This window comes from Bombina bombina, chromosome 3, assembly GCF_027579735.1.
Source record: "Bombina bombina isolate aBomBom1 chromosome 3, aBomBom1.pri, whole genome shotgun sequence".
NCBI classification, from domain to species: Eukaryota; Metazoa; Chordata; class Amphibia; order Anura; family Bombinatoridae; genus Bombina; species Bombina bombina.
Window position 1 is genome coordinate 978,579,613 of NC_069501.1, and position 22,084 is coordinate 978,601,696.

At 38.3% G+C, this 22,084-nt stretch overlaps 1 protein-coding gene across 2 annotated transcripts in view; it reads left to right on the forward strand.

Moving 5' to 3' along the window:
* The window catches only part of PRPH (peripherin), a 47,571-nt gene extending 28,541 nt beyond the window's left edge, over positions 1 to 19,030 (forward strand). The window contains exons 6-9 of one of the 2 annotated variants that reach the window (XM_053704958.1): positions 833 to 1,053; positions 4,032 to 4,081; positions 16,500 to 16,579; positions 17,805 to 19,030. In XM_053704958.1, coding sequence (XP_053560933.1) covers positions 833 to 1,053; positions 4,032 to 4,081; positions 16,500 to 16,579; positions 17,805 to 17,855 — 402 coding nt within the window. In that variant the 3' untranslated portion in view covers positions 17,856 to 19,030. The remainder of the gene's footprint in view (positions 1 to 832; positions 1,054 to 4,031; positions 4,082 to 16,499; positions 16,580 to 17,804) is intronic. The other variant, XM_053704959.1, reaches the window with a different exon arrangement.
* Positions 19,031 to 22,084: the final 3,054 nt, after the last annotated feature.

Genomic DNA, 22,084 nt, shown 5'->3' on the forward strand with positions numbered 1-22,084 from the left:
CAACACACTTTTTTATTTTGTCTGCTTATACGCAGACTCCCTTTACGCCAAAGCATCGCTGTTCACACAGCTTATAAGCTTAGCTAGGGTTAGTGCAGTGATTCAGAACCATCCCAGGACAGACTGTTTCGTGGTGTTTGCCACTCATCAGCTGGGAGAAGGTTTGAATCACTGCTGGGTGAAGTTGATTTCTGGGCAAAATACAACATTTAAAATTAGGGGGAGGCAAAAAGTGAGTTTAAAATCCTCCACTACGCACTAACCCTAGCTAAGCTTATAAACTGTGTGAACAGCGATGCGTTGGCGTAAAGGGAGTCTGCGTAAAAGCAGACTTGAAGTAAAAAAGTGTGTCATTGTGAACCTCATTTGCATATCTTACCCAGAATCCTTTTCTGCATTGGAAAATAAAAATATTGTTATTTGTACTTTTATCTTTTGTACCCTTGGACAGTGCTGCGGAATTTGTTGGCACTTTATAAATAAAGTATAATAATAAAAATAAAAAGTATGTATGTATACATGTGTATTTATGTGTTATGCGTTTATATGTGTATAAATGTATATAAAGTCTATGGGGAGAAGTCACAATGTTGCGATATCTCAAGTTACTTTTGTAATTAAAAGTTTACTTCTGGCGGTGCTCGACTGCGAGCAAAAGCGCTAAATATTGCGCCACTTGTAATCTGACCCATTGCTTCAAAAGCTCATAATGAGAAATAAACTATCCTTTATGAATTCACTTTTGCCTTATGTGTTTACTCTGTTCTGGATATTTCGGTGCAAGAAGCAGTAGAGATAAATATGGTCTTATGTCCTGTCTGCCTTTTCCCAGAATGAATCTCTGTTACGTCAGATGAAGGATTTGGAGGATCAATTTGGGGTGGAGGCAGCTAACTACCAGGATACAATTGGAAGACTAGATCAGGAGATACAACATATGAAGGAGGAGATGGCGCGTCACCTGCGGGAATACCAGGATCTGCTGAATGTTAAGATGGCACTAGATATTGAGATTGCAACTTACAGAAAACTGCTGGAAGGAGAGGAGAGCAGGTAAGGAGGACTAAACATGAGCAATAGAAACACTCGCCTAGATTACGAGTCTTGCGTTAGCCTTAAAAAGCATTGTTGAGAGGTCCCAACACTGCTTTTTAACGCCCGCTGGTATTACAAGTACAGGTGTACCGCTCACTTTTTTTCCGCGACTCGAGCATACCACAAATCCACACAAAATTGCGTATCCTATCTTTTCAATGGGATTTGCCTCCACTATACTAAAGTTATTAACCCCTAAATCTAAGTCTAACCCTAACACCCCCCTAACTTAAATATTATTTAAATGCATCTAAATAAATATTCCTATTATTAAATAAATTATTAATTTTTATAAACTAAATACTTAACTATAAAATAAACCCTAAGCTAGCTACAATATAACTAATAGTTACATTGTAGCTAGTTTAGGGTTTATTTTTATTTTACAGGCAAGTTTGTATTTTTTTAACTAGGTACAATAGTTATTATAAAACACAAAAAAATCAATCTGAGGATTGAAACAATTGTACACCTGGGTAGCACTCTTCCCTCAATCATGGATGGCATAAATTGGATAGAGACTGAATATATGGAGAGAAGGAGTGCTTTACAAATTTTAAAATATAACCTTTATTGGGTAATTTAAAACAAAAACAAAAATACAAACACAATCAACATATTTACAGTGTTAAAAACACAGGATTTGGTCGGATTGATTATAATCCAATATTCTATAATTACACAAAGTGGTTGTAATACCTTTCAAAGTGATTGAATTTGTATTAGGTCTGTAGTATCTATGAGAATCTATTTTAATCTGACCCTCTAGGTATTTATGTTATGTATATAGAGCTTGTACCACTGTGGTAGTAAATAAGTTGTTTCTTTTCTTAAGCTTCTAAGTTAGACTTGGCATAGTTTTACTAAGTGTTTAAGGTAAACACAAAGTTGCACAGTTTAGAGCTGATCTAGGATTGCATATAGCAATATCTGATTTGTGTTCTATCTTGTTACTTGTATTACACTTATGTAATGTAGTTTTTGCAAATCCTTTATCACTGCTTATTCAGAGGATTAAATGCTATATTTGGTATGAAGTAGGCAATACTGCCAGTCTATAACCACAATTGAGTGACCACCTAAATTCTATTACTGTTTCAACTGCTGTCTAGATATACTGACAGCTTTGTTTCATATATTACCAAAATGTTTGCTGCACTCTCTGGCAGTTTGAAAAAAAAATATATATATATATCTGATGGTTTCTTAAGATCTCATTTAATTCTAAGATCCTTTGTGCTTTATAGTAAATCTTTGTTAGGATCTCATAAAATGTTTAGTTAGATCTTATGTAATATATAGTTGTTTTCTATGCTTGAAAATATATATTTTGGCTGCTTAATCTACCAATAAATGGGTTTAAAAAGGGTGGTTAGAACTCAGCTTGATCTCAGTTTTTATTATTTTATTTGAAAAGGAGTGTTACACCTTCCTTGCAATGTACTGGTTATAGTGGTAATATGCTTTTGCAAGATTCTTTATAAGTTACTTTATAATTGTGTCGTTGTGATAGAGAGATGTTTTGTAGCTAATTGCTCTGACACGATTATAACAAAAGCACTGCTTGTATCACTCTTGTATTGTATAGCTGTGTTGATTTGCTAACAATAGTTATTATAGTTATTAACTATTTAATAGCTTCCTTGTTAAAATAAATATAAATATACCTGTAAAATAAAACCTAACCTAAGCTACAATTACACCTAACACTACACTATAATTAATTTCCAAAGAATTAAATAAATTACCTAAATTAACTACAATTAATTACAATTAAATAAACTAAATTACGGAAAAAAACAAACACTAAATTACAGAAAATAATAAAATAATTACAATTTGCTTAAACTAATTACACCTAATCTAATCCCCCTAATAAAATAAAAAAGCCCCCCAAAATAAAAAAAACCCTACCCTACACTAAATTACAAATAGCCCTTAAAAGGACTTTTTGCGGGGCATTGCCCCAAAGTAATCAGCTCTTTTACCTGTAAAAAAAAAATACAATACCCCCCAACATTAAAACCCACCACCCACACACCAAACCCTACTCTAAAACCCACCCAATCCCCCCTTAATAAAACCTAACATAGGAATCAATGGGGCTGCGTTAGGAGCTGAACGCTGCTTTTTTGCAGGTGTTAGTTTTTTTTTTAGCCGGCTCTGCCCCATTGATTCCTATGGGGAAATCGTGCACGAGCACGTTTTGCCAGCTTACCGCTACCGTAAGGAGCACTGGTATTGAGGTGAGATGTGGAGCTAAATTCTGCTCAACGCTCACTTTTTTGTGGCTATCGCCGGGTTTCTAAAGACCCGTAATACCAGCGTTACTGTAGGTGAGCGATAAGGAAAAACTGTGCGTTAGCACCGCACACCATTACCGACAAAAACTTGTAATCTAGCCGACTGTTTGTTCCCTTTATTGTTATTAGAGGCCTTGCTTCTAGATTCAGTTACATTAAATAGACATCATTACGTCCCAAAATACAGACAAGACTGGAAATACAATCTGTCTACTTTGCATTCTAAATCAAGCATGTAAAGTAAAATGCTTTTTTCATGAGAATGTGATTTTAAACTACTTCCATTTTACTTCTATTATGTAAACTTCATTCTCTTGGTATAATTAGTTCAAAGCATACCTAGGTAGTCTCAGGAGCAGCAGTCCATTACTGAGAGCTAGCTATTGTCATTGGTTTACCATATGTGTTCAGCTAGCTCCCAGTAGTGCACAGGTCCTGCTCCAACAAAGGATACCAAGAGAATGAAGCAAATTTGATAATAGAAGTAAATTGAAAAGTTGTTTAAAATCACATGCTTTATCTGAATCATATACGAATTTTTGGAGGGATTCGTATCCTTTTAAAGAAAAAGACTGTTGATAAAAGTGTAGTTCTGTGGTTTGTATCTTTCTAACCTCAGTCTGTTTCTTTCAGGATTTCTGTGCCTGTGCACTCCTTTACATCTCTTAGTATTAAAAGTCCGGGTAAGTCAATTACATTCTCTTGTTTACTGTACTTGTTTTATTGACTTACAAAGACCCCACTACACTTTGACTTTACATGGCTCTAAATTTGATGTAAAATATAAAACAATGTAGGTTCATTAAAGCTAATTTTTCAAATAAGCTGCTAATATAAGGTTCATATGGAAATTGAAATAGTTTACATCATTATACGCTCGGTATCTCACTTAAGTGTGTTTTCTATAGTTCGGGATAAGAGGGCAATAAATTAAATCAGCATTTTCTCATTTGATACCTTGCCCTTTGTATATTCCTCATTGTTACAATGTTTCCCATCTAAATGTGCTGTACTTTATACACTAGTAAACTTAGAATAAAAAGTGCAAAGTGTAAAGCTTTATACATTGTATTCTATAATTTATTTGGTCTTCACTCCCAACATTTCAGTGGTAAGATCTAACAGTCCTTGTATTTCAGCAGTTGAAGCCCAGCTATCCTGTGTGTCCATAAAATCACCTGTTTCCTGTCATTCTGTACACAGAAGTGCCCTGCAAGAGGGTAGCAAAATTGTAATAACTGGTCAACAAAGAGCAACTTTATAGTGGCTTTAGAAAAATATACATAATCATATTCAAAGGACTACGTCTGTGTGATGATAAGCAAACTGGTTAAATGTAGTGTATTTTGGAAATTTGGCTTCTTACTCTACTCTGCTAGTTTTACATATATTTTACAATGGACTAGTAACTAGGAAGCTCTAGTATTTCTGTTACTATGAGCATATCATTAATAATAAGGATTTGTCATCTGTAGTCTAAATATTTGCTATTGTTGGGTATATACGTTATGGTGCATTAGCAGCCATACTAGTACATATTAGCAGTATGTGGGAATATCGTTAAGGAAGGTATGTGGGAATATCGTTGAGAGGCATTTTAAGGTAATGAAGGAAAAACAAAATGCATGCTTACCTGATAAATTTCTTTCTTTATGGATATGGTGAGTCCAAAGCTTGAGTAATTACTGTTGGGAATATCACTCCTGGCCAGCAGGAAGAGGCAAAGAGCAACACAGTTAAACTGCTAAGTATCACTCCCTTACCCACAACCCCCAGTCATTCGACAGAAGGGAAATGGAGAAAAAGGAGTAACACAAGGTGTAGAGGTGCCTGAGGTTATAGTCAAAAGAACAACTGTCTTAAAATAAAGGGTGGGGCCGTGGACTCACCATATCCGGAAAGAAATAGATTTATCAGGTAAGCATAAATGTTGTTTCTTTCATGTAATTGGCAAGAGTCCATGAGCTAGTGACGTATGGGATATACAATCCTACCAGGAGGGCCAAAGTTTCCCAAACCTCAAAATGCCTATAAATACACCCCTCACCACACCCACCATTCAGTTTTTACAAACTTTGCCTCCTATGGAGGTGGTGAAGTAAGTTTGTGCTAAGATTTCTACATTGATATGCGCTTCTCAGCATTTTGAAGCCCGATTCCTCTCAGAGTACAGTGAATGTCAGAGGGATGTGAAGGGAGTATCACCAATTGATTGCAATGGTTTTCCTCACGGGAGATCTATTTCATAGGTTCTCTGTTATCGGTCGTAGAGATTCATCTCCTACTTCCCTTTTCAGATTGACAATATACTCTCATATTCCATTACCTCTACTGATAACCGTTTCAGTACTGATTTGGCTATCTGCTATATGTGGATGGGTGTCTTTTGGTAAGTATGTTTTCATTACTTAAGACACTCTCAGCTATGGTTTGCACTTTATGTATTTATATAAAGTTCTAAATATATGTGTTGTACTTATATTTGCCATGATTCAGGTTTTCAGTATATTTCCTTTTTTGCAGACTGTCAGTTTCATATCTGGGAAATGCATTTTTTAGGAAAATGTATTTCTTACCTGGGGTATATACTTTTTTCAATTGACTGTCATTTTCAAATTTGCGGGCAGAATTAGGCTTGCGAGGGCGCAAAATGTTAAAGTTTATTGCGTCATTTTTGGCGCAAGATTTTTGGCGCAAGATTTTTGGCGCAAAGTTACGTTCGATGATGCAAATTCGTCATTTCCGGCGTCTTAGTTGACGCTGAGTCCTTTCACAAGGTTGCGTCTTCAATGACTAAAGTGTGTCATTTCCAGATGTTGTTAGCGCAAAAAAAAAATTCTGTTTGTGTTGTGCGTCATTCTTGGCGACAAATATTTTCATTATTTAAAGCCCCATTCCTATATGCCTCTTGCCTTTTTCTCTATCAGAGGGCTATGCTGTTTGCATTTTTTTCCCATTCCTGAAACTGCCATATAAGGAAATTGATAATTTTGCTTTATATGTTGTTTTTTCTCTTACATTTGCAAGATGTCTCAATCTGATCCTGTCTTAGAAATCACTGTTGAAACCCTGCTGCCTGATAACAGTTCTACCAAAGCTAAGTGCATTTGTTGTAAACTTGTGGAGGTTATTTCTCCAGCTGTGGTTTGTAATAGTTGTCATGATAAACTTTTACATGCAGATAATCAGTAATAGTACATTGCCTGTTGCTGTTCCTTCTACATCTAATGTACAAGATATACCTGTGAATTTAAAATAATTTATTGCTGATTCTATTCAGAAGGCTTTGTCTGCCTTCTAATAAATGTAAAAGGTCTTTTAAAACTTCTCATAAAGTTGATGAAATTTCAAATGACCGACAACATACTGAATTATCCTTCTCTGATGAGTATCTATCTGGCTCAGAAGATCCTGCCTCAGATATTGACACTGACAATACTTATTTTTTAAAATAGATTATATTTGTTTTATGTTAAAAGAAGTGTTGATTACATTGTATATGGAGGAAACTAGCCCTCTTGATATTAAAACCTGCAAATGTTTAAATTCTGTTTATAAACCTCCTGTAGTTATTTCAGAGGTTTTTCCAGTTCCTGATGCTATTTCTGATATGATTTCTAAGGAATGGAATAGGCCTGGTACTTCTTTTATTCCTTCTTCAAGGTTTAAAAAATTGTATCCTTTGCCAGCAGTTACTTTAGAGTTTTGGGAAAAGATCCCAAAGTTGATGGGGCTATCTCTACTCTTGCTAAACGTACTACTATTCCTATGGAAGATAGTACTTCTTTTACAGATCCTTTAGATAGGAAACTTGAATCTTATCTAAGGAAAGCCTATTTATATTCAGGTCATCTTCTCAGGCCTGCAATTTCATTGGCTGATGTTGCAGCTGCATCAACTTTTTGGTTGGAAAATTTAGCGCAACAAGAATTGGATTCTGATTTGTCTAGCATTGTTCGCTTGCTTCAACATGCTAATCATTTTATTTGTGATGCCATTTTTGATATCATCAAAATTGATGTTAAATCTATGTCTTTAGCTATTTTAGCTAGAAGAGCTTTGTGGCTTAAATCTTGGAACGCTGACATGACTAGTCTAGATTGCTACCTGTCCAGGTCCAGGGATCCTCAGGCGGAAGCAGTGGATGCGTTGACACTTCCTTGGTGTTATCAACCTGCTTATATTTTCCCGCCTTTAGTTCTTCTGCCAAGAATGATCTCAAAGATTATCATGGAGCAATCATTTGTGTTGCTGGTGGCTCCAGCATGGCCTCACAGGTTTTGGTATGCGGATCTTGTTCGGATGTCCAGTTGTAAACCTTGGCCACTTCCATTAAGGCCGACCTTCTGTCTCAAGGTCCATTTTTCCATCAGGATCTCAAATCATTAAATTTGAAGGTATGGAAATTGAACTCTTAGTGCTTGGTAATAGAGGTTTCTCTGATTCTGTGATTAATACTATGTTTCAGGCTCGTAAATCTGTTTCTAGAAAGATTTATTATCGAGTTTGGAAGAATTACATTTCATGGTGTTCTTCTCATAAATTCTCTTGGCATTCTTTTAGAATTCCTAGAATTTTACAGTTTCTTCAGGATGGTTTGGATAAGGGTTTGTCTGCAAGTTCCTTGAAGGGACAAATCTTTGCTCTTTCTGTTTTATTTCACAGAAAGATTGCTAAGCTCCCTGATATTCACTGTTTTGTTCAGGCTTTGGTTTGTATCAAGCCTGTCATTAAATCAATCTCTCCTCCTTGGAGTCTTAATTTGGTTTTGAAGGCTTTACAGGCTCCTCCATTTGAGCCTATGCATTCTTTGGACATTAAACTACTTTCTTGGAAAGTGTTGTTTCTTTTGGCCATCTCTTCTGCTAGAAGAGTTTCTGAATTATCTGCTCTCTCTTGTGAATCTCCTTTTCTGATTTTTCATCAGGATAAGGCGGTTTTGAAGACTTCCTTTAAATTCTTACCTAAGGTTGTGAATTCTAACAACATTAATAGAGAAATTGTTGTCCCTTCCTTGTGTCCTAATCCTAAGAATTCTTTAGAGAGATCTTTACATTCTTTGGATGTGGTGAGAGCTCTTAAATATTATGTTGAAACTACTAAAGATTTCAGGAAGACTTCTAGTCTATTTGTTATCTTTTCTGGTCCTAGGAAAGGTCAGAAGGCTTCTGCCGTTTCTTTGGCATCGTGATTAAAGCTTTTAATTCATCAAGCTTATTTGGAGTTGGGTCAAGCCACGCCTCAGAGAATTACAGCTCATTCTACTAGATCAGTTTCCACTTCGTGGGCTTTTAGGAATGAAGCTTCAGTTGATCAGATTTGCAAAGCAGCAACTTGGTCTTCTTTGCATACATTTACTAAATTCTACCGTTTTGATGTATTTGCTTCTTCGGAGGCAGTTTTTGGTAGAAAAGTTCTTCAGGCAGCTGTTTCAGTTTGATTATTCTGCTTATGTTTTAAGTTTTTTCCTTTTATTTATGAGAATAAACTTATATTTTGGGTTGTGGATTAATTTTCTTCAGCGAAAAATGGCTGTTTTTTATTTTATCCCTCCCTCTCTAGTGACTCTTGCGTGGAGTTCCACATCTTGGGTATTGCTATCCCATACGTCACTAGCTCATGGACTCTTGCCAATTACATCAAAGAAAACATAATTTATGTAAGAACTTACCTGATAAATTAATTTCTTTCATATTGGCAAGAGTCCATGAGGCCTACCCTTTTTATGGGGGTTATGATTTTTTTGTATAAAGCACAATTATTTCCAAATTCCTTTGTTGATGCTTTTTACTCCTTTCTTTTTCACCCTACTACTTGGCTATTCGTTAAACTGAATTGTGGGTGTGGTGAGGGGTCTATTTATAGGCATTTTGAGGTTTGGGAAATTTTGCCCCTCCTGGTAGGATTGTATATACCATACGTCACTAGCTCATGGACTCTTGCCAATATGAAAGAAATTAATTTATCAGGTAAGTTCTTACATAAATTATGTTTTTTCTTTCCTAAGATATGGTGAGTCCACGGCTTGAATAATTACTGTTGGGAACCAGTACCCAAGCTAGAGGACACAGATAAATAGGGAGGGACAAGACAGGCAGTCCTAAACAGAAGGCACCACCGCTTGAAGAACCTTTCTCCCAAAAGAAGCCTCAGCTGAGGCAAAAGTATCAAATTTGTAAAATTTTGATAAAAGTATGTAGAGAAGACCAAGTTGCAGCCTTGCATATTTGTTCCCCGGAAGCTTAATTTTTTTAAAGCCCAAGAAGAGAAAACAGCTCTTGTGGAATAAGCTGTAATTCTCTCAGGAGGCTGCTGTTCAGCAGTCTCATAAGCCAAACGAATTATACTTCGTAACCAAAAAGAAAGAGTAGTAGCAGTAGCTTTCTGACCTTTACGTTTCCCAGAGAAACAGACAAAGAGGGCAGATGACTGGCGAAAATCCTTAGTCATCTGTAAGTAGAATTTAAGAGCACATAAAACATCCAAATTGTGTAACAAACGTTCTTTGGAAGAAGAAGGTTTAGGACACAGAGAGGGAACAACAATTTCCTGATTGATATTTCTATTAGAAACAACCTTAGGAAGGAAACCTAACTTAGTATGAAGAACCGCCTTATCGGCATAAAAAATAAGATAAGGGGAATCACACTGCAGAGCTGAGAGTTCCTAGACTCTTTGAGCAGAAGAGCTAGCAACAAGAAACAAAACCTTCCAAGGTAACAACTTAATGTCTATGAAGTGCAACGGCTCAAACGGAGCCTGCTGTAAAACTTTAAGAACAAGGTTAAGGCTCCAAGGAGGAGCAACAGCCTTAAAGACAGGCCTGATTTTGACCAAGTCCTGACAAAAAGATTGCACATCTGGCACATCCGCCAAACGTTTATGTAGTAAAACTGATAAAGCAGAAATCTGACCCTTCAGGGTACTGACTGACAATCCCTTCTCCAGGCCTTCCTGAAGAAAAGATTAAATTCTAGGAATTCTAATTCTACTCCAAGAGTAGCCCTTGGATTCACACCAATAAAGATATTTACACCATATCTTATGGTAAATCTTTCTAGTAACAGGCTTGCGAGCCTGAATCATGGTCTCAATGATTTGAGACCATGATTAGACAGAATTAAGGGTTCAATCTCCAAGCAGTCAGCTTCAGAGAAATGAGATTTGGATGAAGGAAGGGACCCTGAATCAGGAGGCCCTTCCTCAGAGGTAGTCTCCAAGGTGGGAGGGATGACATCTCCACTAGGTCTGCAAACCAGATCCTGTGAGGCCACGCAAGGGCTATTAGAATCACCAACGCCCTCTCCTGTTTGATACGAGCACTGACTTGTAGAAGGAGAGCAAACAGAGGAAACAGGTATGCCAACCTGAAAACCCAAGGAATCGCCAGAGCATCTATCAGAACGGCCTGCGGTTATCTTGACCTTGAACCATACCTTGGAAGCTTAGCGCTCTGATGGGATGCCATGATATCTAACTTCGGCACCCCCCCCATTTGAGGACTAAGCTGGAAAACACCTCCGGATGGAGTTCCCACACCCCGGAATGAAAAGTCTGTCTGCTCAGAAAATCTGCTTCCCAGTTGTCTATTTCTGGAATGTGGATGACAGATAGACAGCAATTGTGGGTCTCTGCCCACTGAAGAATCCGAGTAACCTCCTTCATCGCTAAGGAACTCCGAGTTCCTCCCTGGTGATTGTTGTAAGCCACAGAGGTTATGTTGTCTGACTGGAACCTGATAAACTGGGCTGAGGACAACTGAGGCCATGCCAATAGAGCATTGTAAATCGCCCTCAACTCCAAGATGTTGATGGGAAGAGCAGACTCCTCCTGAGTCCAAAGGCCCTGAGCTTTTAATGAGTTCCAGACTGCTCCCCTGCCCAGCAGACTGACGTCCGTGGTCACGATCACTCAGGAAGGTCTCCAAAAGCATGTGCCCTTAGACAGATGTTCCTGAGAAATCCACCATAGGAGAAAATCCCTTGACTACTGATCTAACTCTATTCTCTGCGATAGATCCGCATGGTCGCCATTCTATTGTCTGAGCATGCACAACTGGAAAGCTCTCAAATGGAATCAAGCAAAAGGAATGATGTCCATGGAAGCCACCATCAGACCGATTACCTTCATACATTGAGCCACTGAAGGATAAACAGAAGCCTGAAGAGAAAGGCAAGAGGAAATTATTTTTCTTCATCAATAGAGAATCTATTGTGGTCCCTAAGAACACTACTCTTGTAGCAGGGGAAAGGGAGCTTTTTTCCAGATTCACATTCCATCCATGGGAATGAAGAAAAGACAACAATATCTCTGTGTGAGATTTTGCTAGTTAAAAGATGGTGCCTGAACCAATATGTCGTCCAGGTAGGGTGCCACAGCAATTCCACGAGAATGGATCACTGCCAAAAGAGCTCCCAGAACCTTTGAAAAAATTCTGGGAGCCGTGGGTAGACAAAATAGAAGGGCCACAAACTGCGAATGTTTGTCCAGAAAGTCAAATCTCAGGAATCTGTGATGGTACCTGTGAATAGGAACATGAAGATACGCATCCTTTAGGTCTATGGTTGTCATGAACTGACCCTCTTGTACTAAAGGAAGAATGGAGCGTATATTCTCCATCTAGAAAGATGGAAATTTGAGAAACTTATTTAGACACTTCAAGTCTAGAATGGGACGGAAAGTTCCCTCTTTTTTGGGAACCACAAATAGGTTGGAATAGAACCCGAGACCCTGTTCCTGCACTAGAACTGGAACTATCACTCCCAGGGATGAAAGATACATTTCAAGAACACCTCTCTCTTTATCTGGTCTGCAGATAATCTTGAGAGAAGGAATCTGCCTCTGGGAGGAAAAGTCTTGAATTCCAATTTGTAACCCTGGGATACTATGTCCACAGTCCAGGGATCTGGGACATCTCGTATCCAGGCTTGAGAGAACTGAGAAAGTCTACCCCCCAAATAACTCCCAGGGAAAGACAGCACCTCTCTCCAGACTTTGGGGCATGGAAAAGGGTATTAGCCAGATCCCAATATCATAATCAAAATTCAAAAGGATTTCCAGCCTCCAACTTGTAAGTAAAAAACCTTTATTCACTTATACAGGGTCCATAGTACACCAACAGCAACAACGTTTCAAACCAACAATTGGTTCTTAGTCATGTCAGAGAGTCTATGTACTGGTGTGCCTTTTATACCTATCAGACAATTATTAGGCTAAACAATAACGCCATCTTGTGGACGTTTTCCAATATACATGTGTTTATCACATGCATATTTTTTAAAATATTTGTAATAAAACCATATGAAAAATTAAAGCAAATCTATACATAAAATTAAAAATTCAGAATCGTGCAACATTTACATTTCATAGGTACACCTTAAAGGAACAGTGACCAGTCAAAATCCTTATTAAGCCCATTGGGTTGTAACATTTCTCTTTTCTTTAGTATTAATTCCCTATCAAATGTTGTATACATTTCAAGAACACCTCTCTCTTTATCTGGTCTGCAGATAATCTTGAGAGAAGGAATCTGCCTCTGGGAGGAAAAGTCTTGAATTCCAATTTGTAACCCTAGGATACTATGTCCACAGTCCAGGGATCTGGGACATCTCATATCCAGGCTTGAGAGAACTAAGAAAGTCTGCCCCTACCTGATCCGAGAAAAAGCCAAAAGATGTGGCAGCAATTTAGTGAAGTAGAATAAATTTTATTTAAGCACAGCAAACACAGGCGACGTTTCGAGAACACCTTCCCTTAATCATGCATAAAACATTCTGGTGAAAACCATCCTAATATACCCTTCACCACCAGGGGGCAATAAAGAGGTGTTTCCTAGTTTATGTATATTTATCTCTTTCCTAACCCTGACCTATAAATAATAGAATGTCACCACACATATATACAGACAGCTGATACAAAAGTTAATACAAAAATTATTACAAAAAGTTACATTTTAAAAAATAAATCAATGATACATATATTATATACAGCAAGAGATTACATAAAATATAGAGATATAATTAATCCTTTAGTCAAATCATTGTTTCATACAAATTCATAAAGTATTAGAAAACAGTTATTCAAAAAGATCACAATTCTACTTCAACAAAAGGAGAATAAAGTGCTACAAAATGCTACAAAAATACTTACAGATCCCAGTCTCTATTTAAACCAATTGGTTCTAGCGTACCTAATTCAAATATCCAGAAACGCTCTTTTTGATGTAATAAAAGTTCACTGTTCCCACCTCTCCTAGGTCTAAGGACAAAATCAATAATTTGAAAGCGAAGTTGATTAATTGCATGACCAACCAAATTAAAGTGGCAGGCAACAGGGGCTAACTTATTATGAATCCTAATAGAACTTTTATGTTCTATGATTCTGTCCCTAATAGGCCTAGTGGTCTCTCCAACATAGCTCCACCCACATGGGCATTTAATAAGGTAAATAACAAATTTTGAATGACAGGTAAAGAAATCCCTAATTTGATATTTTTTACCAGAGCTTGGATGCCACATCTTTTGGCTTTTTCTTGGTATTACTAGTAGGGTGTGGTGGTACCCCTATGTGGCGTGCAAGTGACCTGGGTGCTGGATGATATTGCTTGTTCAACGTTACCTACCTGATCCGATCCCGGATCAGGGGCAAACCCTTCATGCTGATTTGGAATCAGCCGCAGGTTTCTTTGATTGTTTCCCCTTGTTCCAAGACATATTGGATTTCCAAGAAGACTTGGATTGTTTCTGCTTGGAATAAGAAGGGAAAGGCTTTCCTCTGAAGTTATGAAAGGAACAAAAATTACTCTGATGTCCTTTAGGCCTATTCTCCTTATCTAGAGGTAGAAAAGACCCTTTTCCACCCATAATATCAGAGATAATTTCTGCTAAACTGGGTCTAAATAAGGTTTTGCCCTTGTAAGGAATCATCAGAAGCTTGACTTTAGAGGAAATGTCCGCAGACCAGGATTTCAACCATAATGCCCTGCGGGCTAGGACAGCGAAACTAGAAGTTTTAGCTCCTAGTTTAACAACCTGTAAAATGGCATCTGCAATAAAGGAATTGGCCAACTTTAGAGCTTTAATGCTATCTTGAATTTCATCAAAGGAAGTTTCTACTTGAAGAGAATCAGACAAGGCGTTGAACCAATAAGATGCCGCACTAGTCACGGTGGCAATACACACCGCAGGTTGCCATTAGAGACCTTGATAAACATAAATCTTTTTCAAATAAGCCTCCAGCTTCTTGTCCATCGGGTCCTTAAAAGAGCAGCTTTTCTCAATAGGAATAGTGGTTCTCTTAGCCAGAGTGGAAATGGCCCCTTCAACTTTGGGTACAGTATACCAAGGGTCTTTAATGGAGTCCTCGACAGGAAACATTTTCTTAAAATTGGAGATGGGGAAAAAGACACCCCTGGTTTCTCCTATTCCTGTGAGATAATCTCTCTAGAATGGTCCGGCACAGGAAAATCCTCTGAAGTGGAAGGTTCATCAAAGAAACTATTAAGTTAGGAGTGACAATGTACAGGGGTGTCGGAGTCATCTAAAGTAGCTAAAACCTCCTTTAACAATACACAAAGGTGTTCAAGCTTAAATCTAAAGGATACCACCTCAGTCTCAGAAGAAGGAATTATACTGTCCGAATCTGAGATTTCACCCTCAGAATGTCCCGATGTATCTTCCTCATCAGACTTATGAGAAAGGGCAACTTGGGAAGCAGAACTGAGGACAGGCGCCTTACTTTCTGAATTTCTAGATTTCTTCTTGCGTTTTCTCTGTAATCTGAGAATGGCAGCTAATGCCGCAGATGCCACTGAAGATACCTGTGCAGCAATTTCTGCTTTTAAATAAACTCCACTAGGAGTTATAGAGGAACTGCAGGGCACTGCATGTGACGCCATTGACGCTTGGGACGTAGCAGGAGAAAGCTGAGGTATTATTTTAACAGCATCATCCTGAGAGACATTAGGCTCAAAAATGTTACCTTTATTTTGCAAGGTTTTCTTGACACATCAAGAACAAAATTGCATAGGAGCTAAAATGTGTGCATCTAAACATAATAAGCATGCATTCATGAGAGAAGGCTCTTTCTCCATATCAGACATGTTGTGAAACCGTAAATAAACTTGTACAGATAAGTTTCAAAGATTTTAATATTCAATTAAAATAAGCCAAGGAAAAAATTCACTTTAAATTTTATCCCAAATTAGGATCGATCCCCAGCTAAAATTTATGTGAGAAAAGTTAAGAAAAACATTTAATAAACATCAAATAAACTTCTAAAATACACCTCAGGCAACCCCACACCTCAATTACTGAGGTGCCTTAGAAACAATATGAAGTAAAGCTGGTCATGTGACCGCAACTGCCAAGCTCAAATTACTGCTGCGACACAGAGAGGCACTAAAAATAGCTTCTTGTTACACGGTGTACTAGAAATAACCAGGTTTTTTTTTCAAACCGGACAGTTTAAAATGTTACATCGGTTTATTTTAAAGGGAAAATTAATAAGCTGCTGAAATAGAAAATTCAGCCTTACTTTTAGTTTAAACTTGTATTGTTTTATCAAGTAAATTATGTGTCAGAAAATAAATCCTAATAAAAACATTTTACTCTTTCATTTTAAAAGATTTTAAGGCCCCAATTTATCAAAGGTCTTGCGGACCTGATCCGACACTGTGGATCAGGTCCGCAAGACCTCGCTAAATGCGGAGAGCAATACGCTCTCCGCATTTAACATTGCACCAGCAGCTCACAAGAGCTAAAGACCGCTGCTCCATAACTTCTCCAGTTGCTCTGAGGCTGCAGACATCAATCCGCCCGATCCTATACGATCAGTCTGATTGACACCCCCTGCTAGCGGCCAATTACCAGAACTGCTTGTGCAATGATAAATGCCGACATTGTATGCTGTCGGCATTTATCGTTGTGCAGCGGACATAATCTGCTATATCGGATCATGTCCGCTCGCATCTTAATTAACAGGCCTCTCTGTGTTTAGATATAAATGTCTTTGCTTTAGCCTTGAGTATTTTCTTGACTGCTGTAAACAAAATATCTTTTTTCCTTTCCATGTAAATCATACTGATTCCTGTTTTCTGTGCAGCTCCTGAACCTGAACCCATGCCTGAAGTTCATACTAGGAAAACTGTAGTAATTAAAACAATTGAGACTCGTGATGGGGAGGTGAGTGACAACATTTATACTAGGTTTAATATACCAGATATATACTTGAGAATATGGTTGTAGCTTTATTGTGTCCAAATTAACACATAGTTCCATGGCCTTAAATGATATCCAAAAGCACGCTATAAATAATAAGTGCAAAGCAAATGTAAGCAGAAGGAACTCCAAATACACCAATGGTGTCCAGTGACTACATAAATATGTTTCTGATTATGATCAAATATGTTAAACAGGTGTTGTACGGAAGGTTCTTGAAAACTATATGACATGAAAAAAATGAGAAAAGGTGTTTAAAATAGGCCAACATCATGAAAATATATATTTTGTACTTACTGCATGGTGTGCTGTACTTAGTACAGCATTTTGTATTTTTCCTGGCATATTAAGCTTTACCAACACTTCAGATTGAAGCTATAGAATGGTGCTTAGCTAATTAAGAAACACTTTACACAAACTCCTTGATACGGAGAGCTCTGGAACCAGGGGAAACACTCACTGCATATTTGAAGCCATGAGGGAGAAGAACCTGTAGACTGGATGAGATATTTTATTGGGGATACTTTTTAAATACCGGTAAACCACAAAAGGAATGTTCATAACATTGTTAACACTTTAGGTGTCCTTTAGCAAATTCCTCTTCCTACAAATGGGTTTAAATGCATAGGTAAAGTCACACATGCCATGCAGCTTCCTTTGCAGGAGTTAAACACATGGGGGCCCATTTATCAAGCTCCGTAAGGAGCTTGTGGGCCTGTGTTTCTGGCGAGTCTTCAGAAACACAAGTTATGGAGCAGCGGTCTAAAGACCGCAGCTCCATAACCCTGTCCGCCTGCTCTGATGAGGCGGGCAGGAATCGCCGGAAATCAACCCGAACGAGTACGATCGGGTTGATTGACACCCTCAATCTGCTGGTGTTGCACCAGCAGCTCACGAGAGCTGCTGGTGCAATGCTGAATACGGACTACGGAGAGCGTATTGCTCTCCGCATTCAGCGATGTCTGTCGGACCTGATCCGCACTGTCGGATCAGGTCCGACAGACATATGATAAATAGGCCCCATAGTGTTCTTGGGTCGCTAATACAAAAATTAGATTATCTAATGACATTTTTGCATTTGTTTGTCCCTTTAAGGTGCACACTATAAACAAGTATTAGTTTGGGTGATGTTTTTATGCTTAGGGGTACCTTGCTAATTATGTGTAATCTGTATTTCCTCCGCACACAGCAGGTAGTCACTGAATCCCGGAAAGAGCAGTCTTCAGAAGGCAACAAGTGACCTCTTACTTATAATTCGAGACACCCGGTGCCCCTGGAAAACTCTGAATTAACCCAAGCCTAGAGACCATAAAGCCGCCTGTGCTATCCCATTTGACTGACCGATATGGAACAGCATCCATGTGGAAATTAGGGGTTGCATTACTATCATCCATTATTTGATGATTAATCAGCTCCTAAAAGCCTGTGTTCTAGATATTAGTGTCAATATTTGTTTTCAGAATTTAACCCATACTAATGTTGTATGTAATCACAATGCAGTGCTTATGTGTTCCCACATTATAAATACTATTCAACACTTATTCTTCCTACAAACAAAATCACCAGCTGCATTAACTGATAGCTGTTGAAATGATTATTTAACCTATACAGACATGTTCACTTGTCTTGAAGTCATATTTACCTTATAAACCTAATTTGGTAAAGCTTTAACCCTTTACTGGCAGAAAGGTTAGAAAAGTGTTGATGACTTTAAGATATACTGTATATGGCAAGGGAGAATTTCAGACAAAAACAAAGCTGAGGTTATCTCAATGCTTGATAATATACCTTCTAGTATTAAAGTGCTAAAGAAGACAATGGCCCATATTAATCAAGGTCTGGCGGACCAGATCCAACACTGCGGATCAGGTCCGCCAGACCTCGCTGAATACGGCGAGCAATATGCTCGCCGTATTCAGCATTGCACCACCAGCATTGGCCGGCCGCCAACAGGGGGGTGTCAATCAACCCGATCGTACTCGATCGGGTTTATTTCCGGCAATGTCTGTCCGCCTGCTCAGAGCAGCGGTCTTTGTGACCGCTGCTTCATAAATGCTGTTTCTGGCGAGCCTGCAGGCTAGACAGAAACAGGGGGCATCAAGCGCCATACGGAGCTTGATAAATATACCCCAATGTATTCTCTCACTAGTAACAGCATTTCTCAGCTTTATCATATTCTGGTCCCTCAGTATCACCGTACATATGACAAATCAAGCGTGCTGGTTGGCTTTAGGTGCTAGCTGCTGCCCAGGGTAGGAAGTGCTTGAAGACAAGACAGCTGTGAAGCGACTTTGGTGCTATGATTACCTTGCCTCTTAGTAATGGTTGGGAATCCACCCTATAAGCCTTTTAGCAATGTACAGTACATGTGCCATGTTTGCTTAACCAGTCAATAAAACATTTACAGCAATCAAACCTGCAGTTGTTCATTATTTGTATTTATCTTACACATCTTTAATTCCCAAGTCATATCTTCAACAGCTCCAGTTGAGATTTGTTTTTTAATGTAAGCCAAGGGCCCTTTGTCCAGTTTATTTGCAAATGTAGGAGTGGGCTCCTATTCATAGTTTAACAGCCAAGATGCTGCCCGCATGTTGACCAAAATAGTCTACTCTGCAAAATAAAGAGGATCTACAGCTATAACCTCCATCATTGTTTATTTTTTTTCTTTTACTGTAATATAGCTGTTGTATGCCACACAGTTATCTATTCTATAGATGTTATATGCCAACTCATTTATAGATGATTAAAAATGTGCCACATAGATTAGATCTTTGCAGAGCAGAAGAGGCACTCATGTTCCATTAGAGAAGGAGCACTTCACAACTGTACTTTGCAAACAAGTTGGCATGCAGTCATATCTGAACAGGAGTTAACTACTGAAAATAATTGATGCAGCAGTAAACCTTTCTCAATGGATTGTAACTGCACCAAAGTAACATATAATACATATAACATATAAGTAAGAACTCTCACATTTTGCAACGAACCAGACTGCAACAATACATTTTCCGCAAATTTGAGTCTGTTATGAAGTGTTGTCTTTAAAGTGACAGCAAAACTTTAAATATTACTGCTGTGTGGTAAAAGCACTGCAGTATTATGAGATGTTTTAAAGTCACAGTCAACAACCCTTCTGGTAATCACTTATGAGCACCTTTGTCAGTCTTAAAAGGATACAAAACCCAATTTTTTTCTTTAATAATTCAGATAGAGCATGCAATTTTAAGCAACTACATTTAGCCACCAATAAGCAAGCGTAACCCAGGTTCTTAACCAAAAATGGTCTGGCTCCTAAGCTTTACATTCCTGCTTTTTAAAATAAAGATAGCACGAGAACTGAGAAAAATTGATAATAGGAGTAAATTAGAAGGTTGCTTAAAATTGCTTGCTCTATATGAATCATTAAAGAAAACTTTTGGGTTTAGTATCCCTTTAAGGCTTTTTTTTTTTTTTTTAAGAAAAGTGCAGACTGTTTCTCTCCCCCTCACACATTTACTCTCAGATAAGTGGTGAATTATAAGCATGATGCGGGATATTGAACAAAGCTTTATAGCATCTTTTCATTGAATTACTGCAATGTGTTTAAAGCTTTCCAGTAATATTTACAGTTCTTTCTTCCTTTAATTTATTTCTAAAATACAATTCTAATGGCTTTTCTTTTCTTTTTACATTTTTGAGGTTCTATATTAGTTAAATCTAAATATATTAATAATTTACCCCTTAATCATTATGTAGATCTAGATCTTGGGGTGCAAAGCAGAGCGTACCGCATAATGTAGAGCTACGGCTGACTTGTTGTAAGCCCAAGCAGTAACGGTTGTCAAGTGACAAATGAAACCTGCTGTTTGCGGGCTTCAGGCATCAGCCAGATTGTTACAGACAGTGACACTGCCTGTGTTTCTATCTGTAATGATTATCCATTGGTGCCGGTGGGAGGTGTGGGAGGGAAGGCGGTTGGATGGCCCAGCAGGGGAGACCCTACACTATGGAAAATAAGTTTTGAAGAGGGAGCGATGGATAGATTACTACACGATAAAAAAAAAGAGAAATTAGAGAGGACGGGGATCCCCACACAACGATCGGGCAAGGGGCATCCCTATAAATAAATAAATACCTATAAACTGCCAGTACCTAAGATGTCTGCTAATAGTGGGAGAGGGGAGGGATAGAGAGCTGTTTAGGAGGGATCCCTACACTGCAGAAAAAAAGCCCTAAACTGCATACTGTCAGTACTTAATATGGTGGTAAGGAGTGTTGGGGGAGAGCTGTTTTGGAGGGATCAGATAGGGATTAGTGAGGTTTCAGGTGGTAGGGTAATCCTTCCAGTACAATACGGCTAGCTAATTAACCCCTTCAATGCCAGAAATTTTTAGAAGTCTGGTGCGAAGCTGCAATTAATGGCCTTATTATTACTAAAAAGCAATGGCAAAGCCATGCATGTCTGCTATTCCTGAACAAAAAGGATCCCAGAGAAGCTTTTACAACCATTTGTGACTGCATAAGCAGTATGTAAATAATCCAATATTTGAGAAAAAGTTAATGATTTTTTTTTTTATATGATCGCATTTGGCAGCGAAATGGTGGCGTGATATCTACTAAAAGGGGCCTAGATCAATACCTTGGATTGTCTACTAAAAAAAAAAAATAGTTTTAATAAGTAAATAAAAAAACAACGCTGTAGCAAAACCGATAGCAAAAATGTTAAAAATTATCCAGCATTTTGGGCAAGTTTAAATCTGTATTGCCAGTAGCTAGGGGTTATCCTCTTAATGAATTTTGGACATTCCATGCCGCCCCGAAAACATGTTAGGTGAGCATGAAACATCCTAACTTCTGTGGCCCCCCTTCTTTCTCCCATAAAACTTACACGCATGGATCCGACATACAGGGCAACGCAGGCAGTCCACTAGGAACCAATAAGCGCCGTTGAAGTCATGTGATCACAGTGAATGGCACTGATACAATGTGACAGCAATGATTGCAATTATTGGCTGTCTGCATTTCCCTCTACCTCTCTCTTTTCTCAGTGTGATCTGACCCAAACAATTACATACATCTCTAAAACAAAATTTTTCAGTGAAAAAAATAAGCCTTTAGGTGCTAATTACAATGTTACGCCTAGATTACGAGTTTTGCGGTAACAGGGGTGCGGTGTTAACGAGCCTTTTTTCCCACAGCTCCCTTAAGACAACGCTGGTATTACAGGTTTTTTTAAACCTGGCGTTAGCCGCAAAAAGGTGAGCGTAGAGCAAAATTTAGCTCCACATCTCACCTCAATACCAGCGCTGCTTAAGTCAGCGGTAAGCTGGCTAAACGTGCTTGTGCACGATTTCCCCATAGGAAACAATGGGGTTGAGCTGGCTGAAAAAAAACTTAACACCTGCAAAAAAGCAGCGTTCAGCTCCTAACGCAGCCCCATTGTTTCCTATGGGGAAAGAAATTTTATGTCTGCACCTAACACCCTAA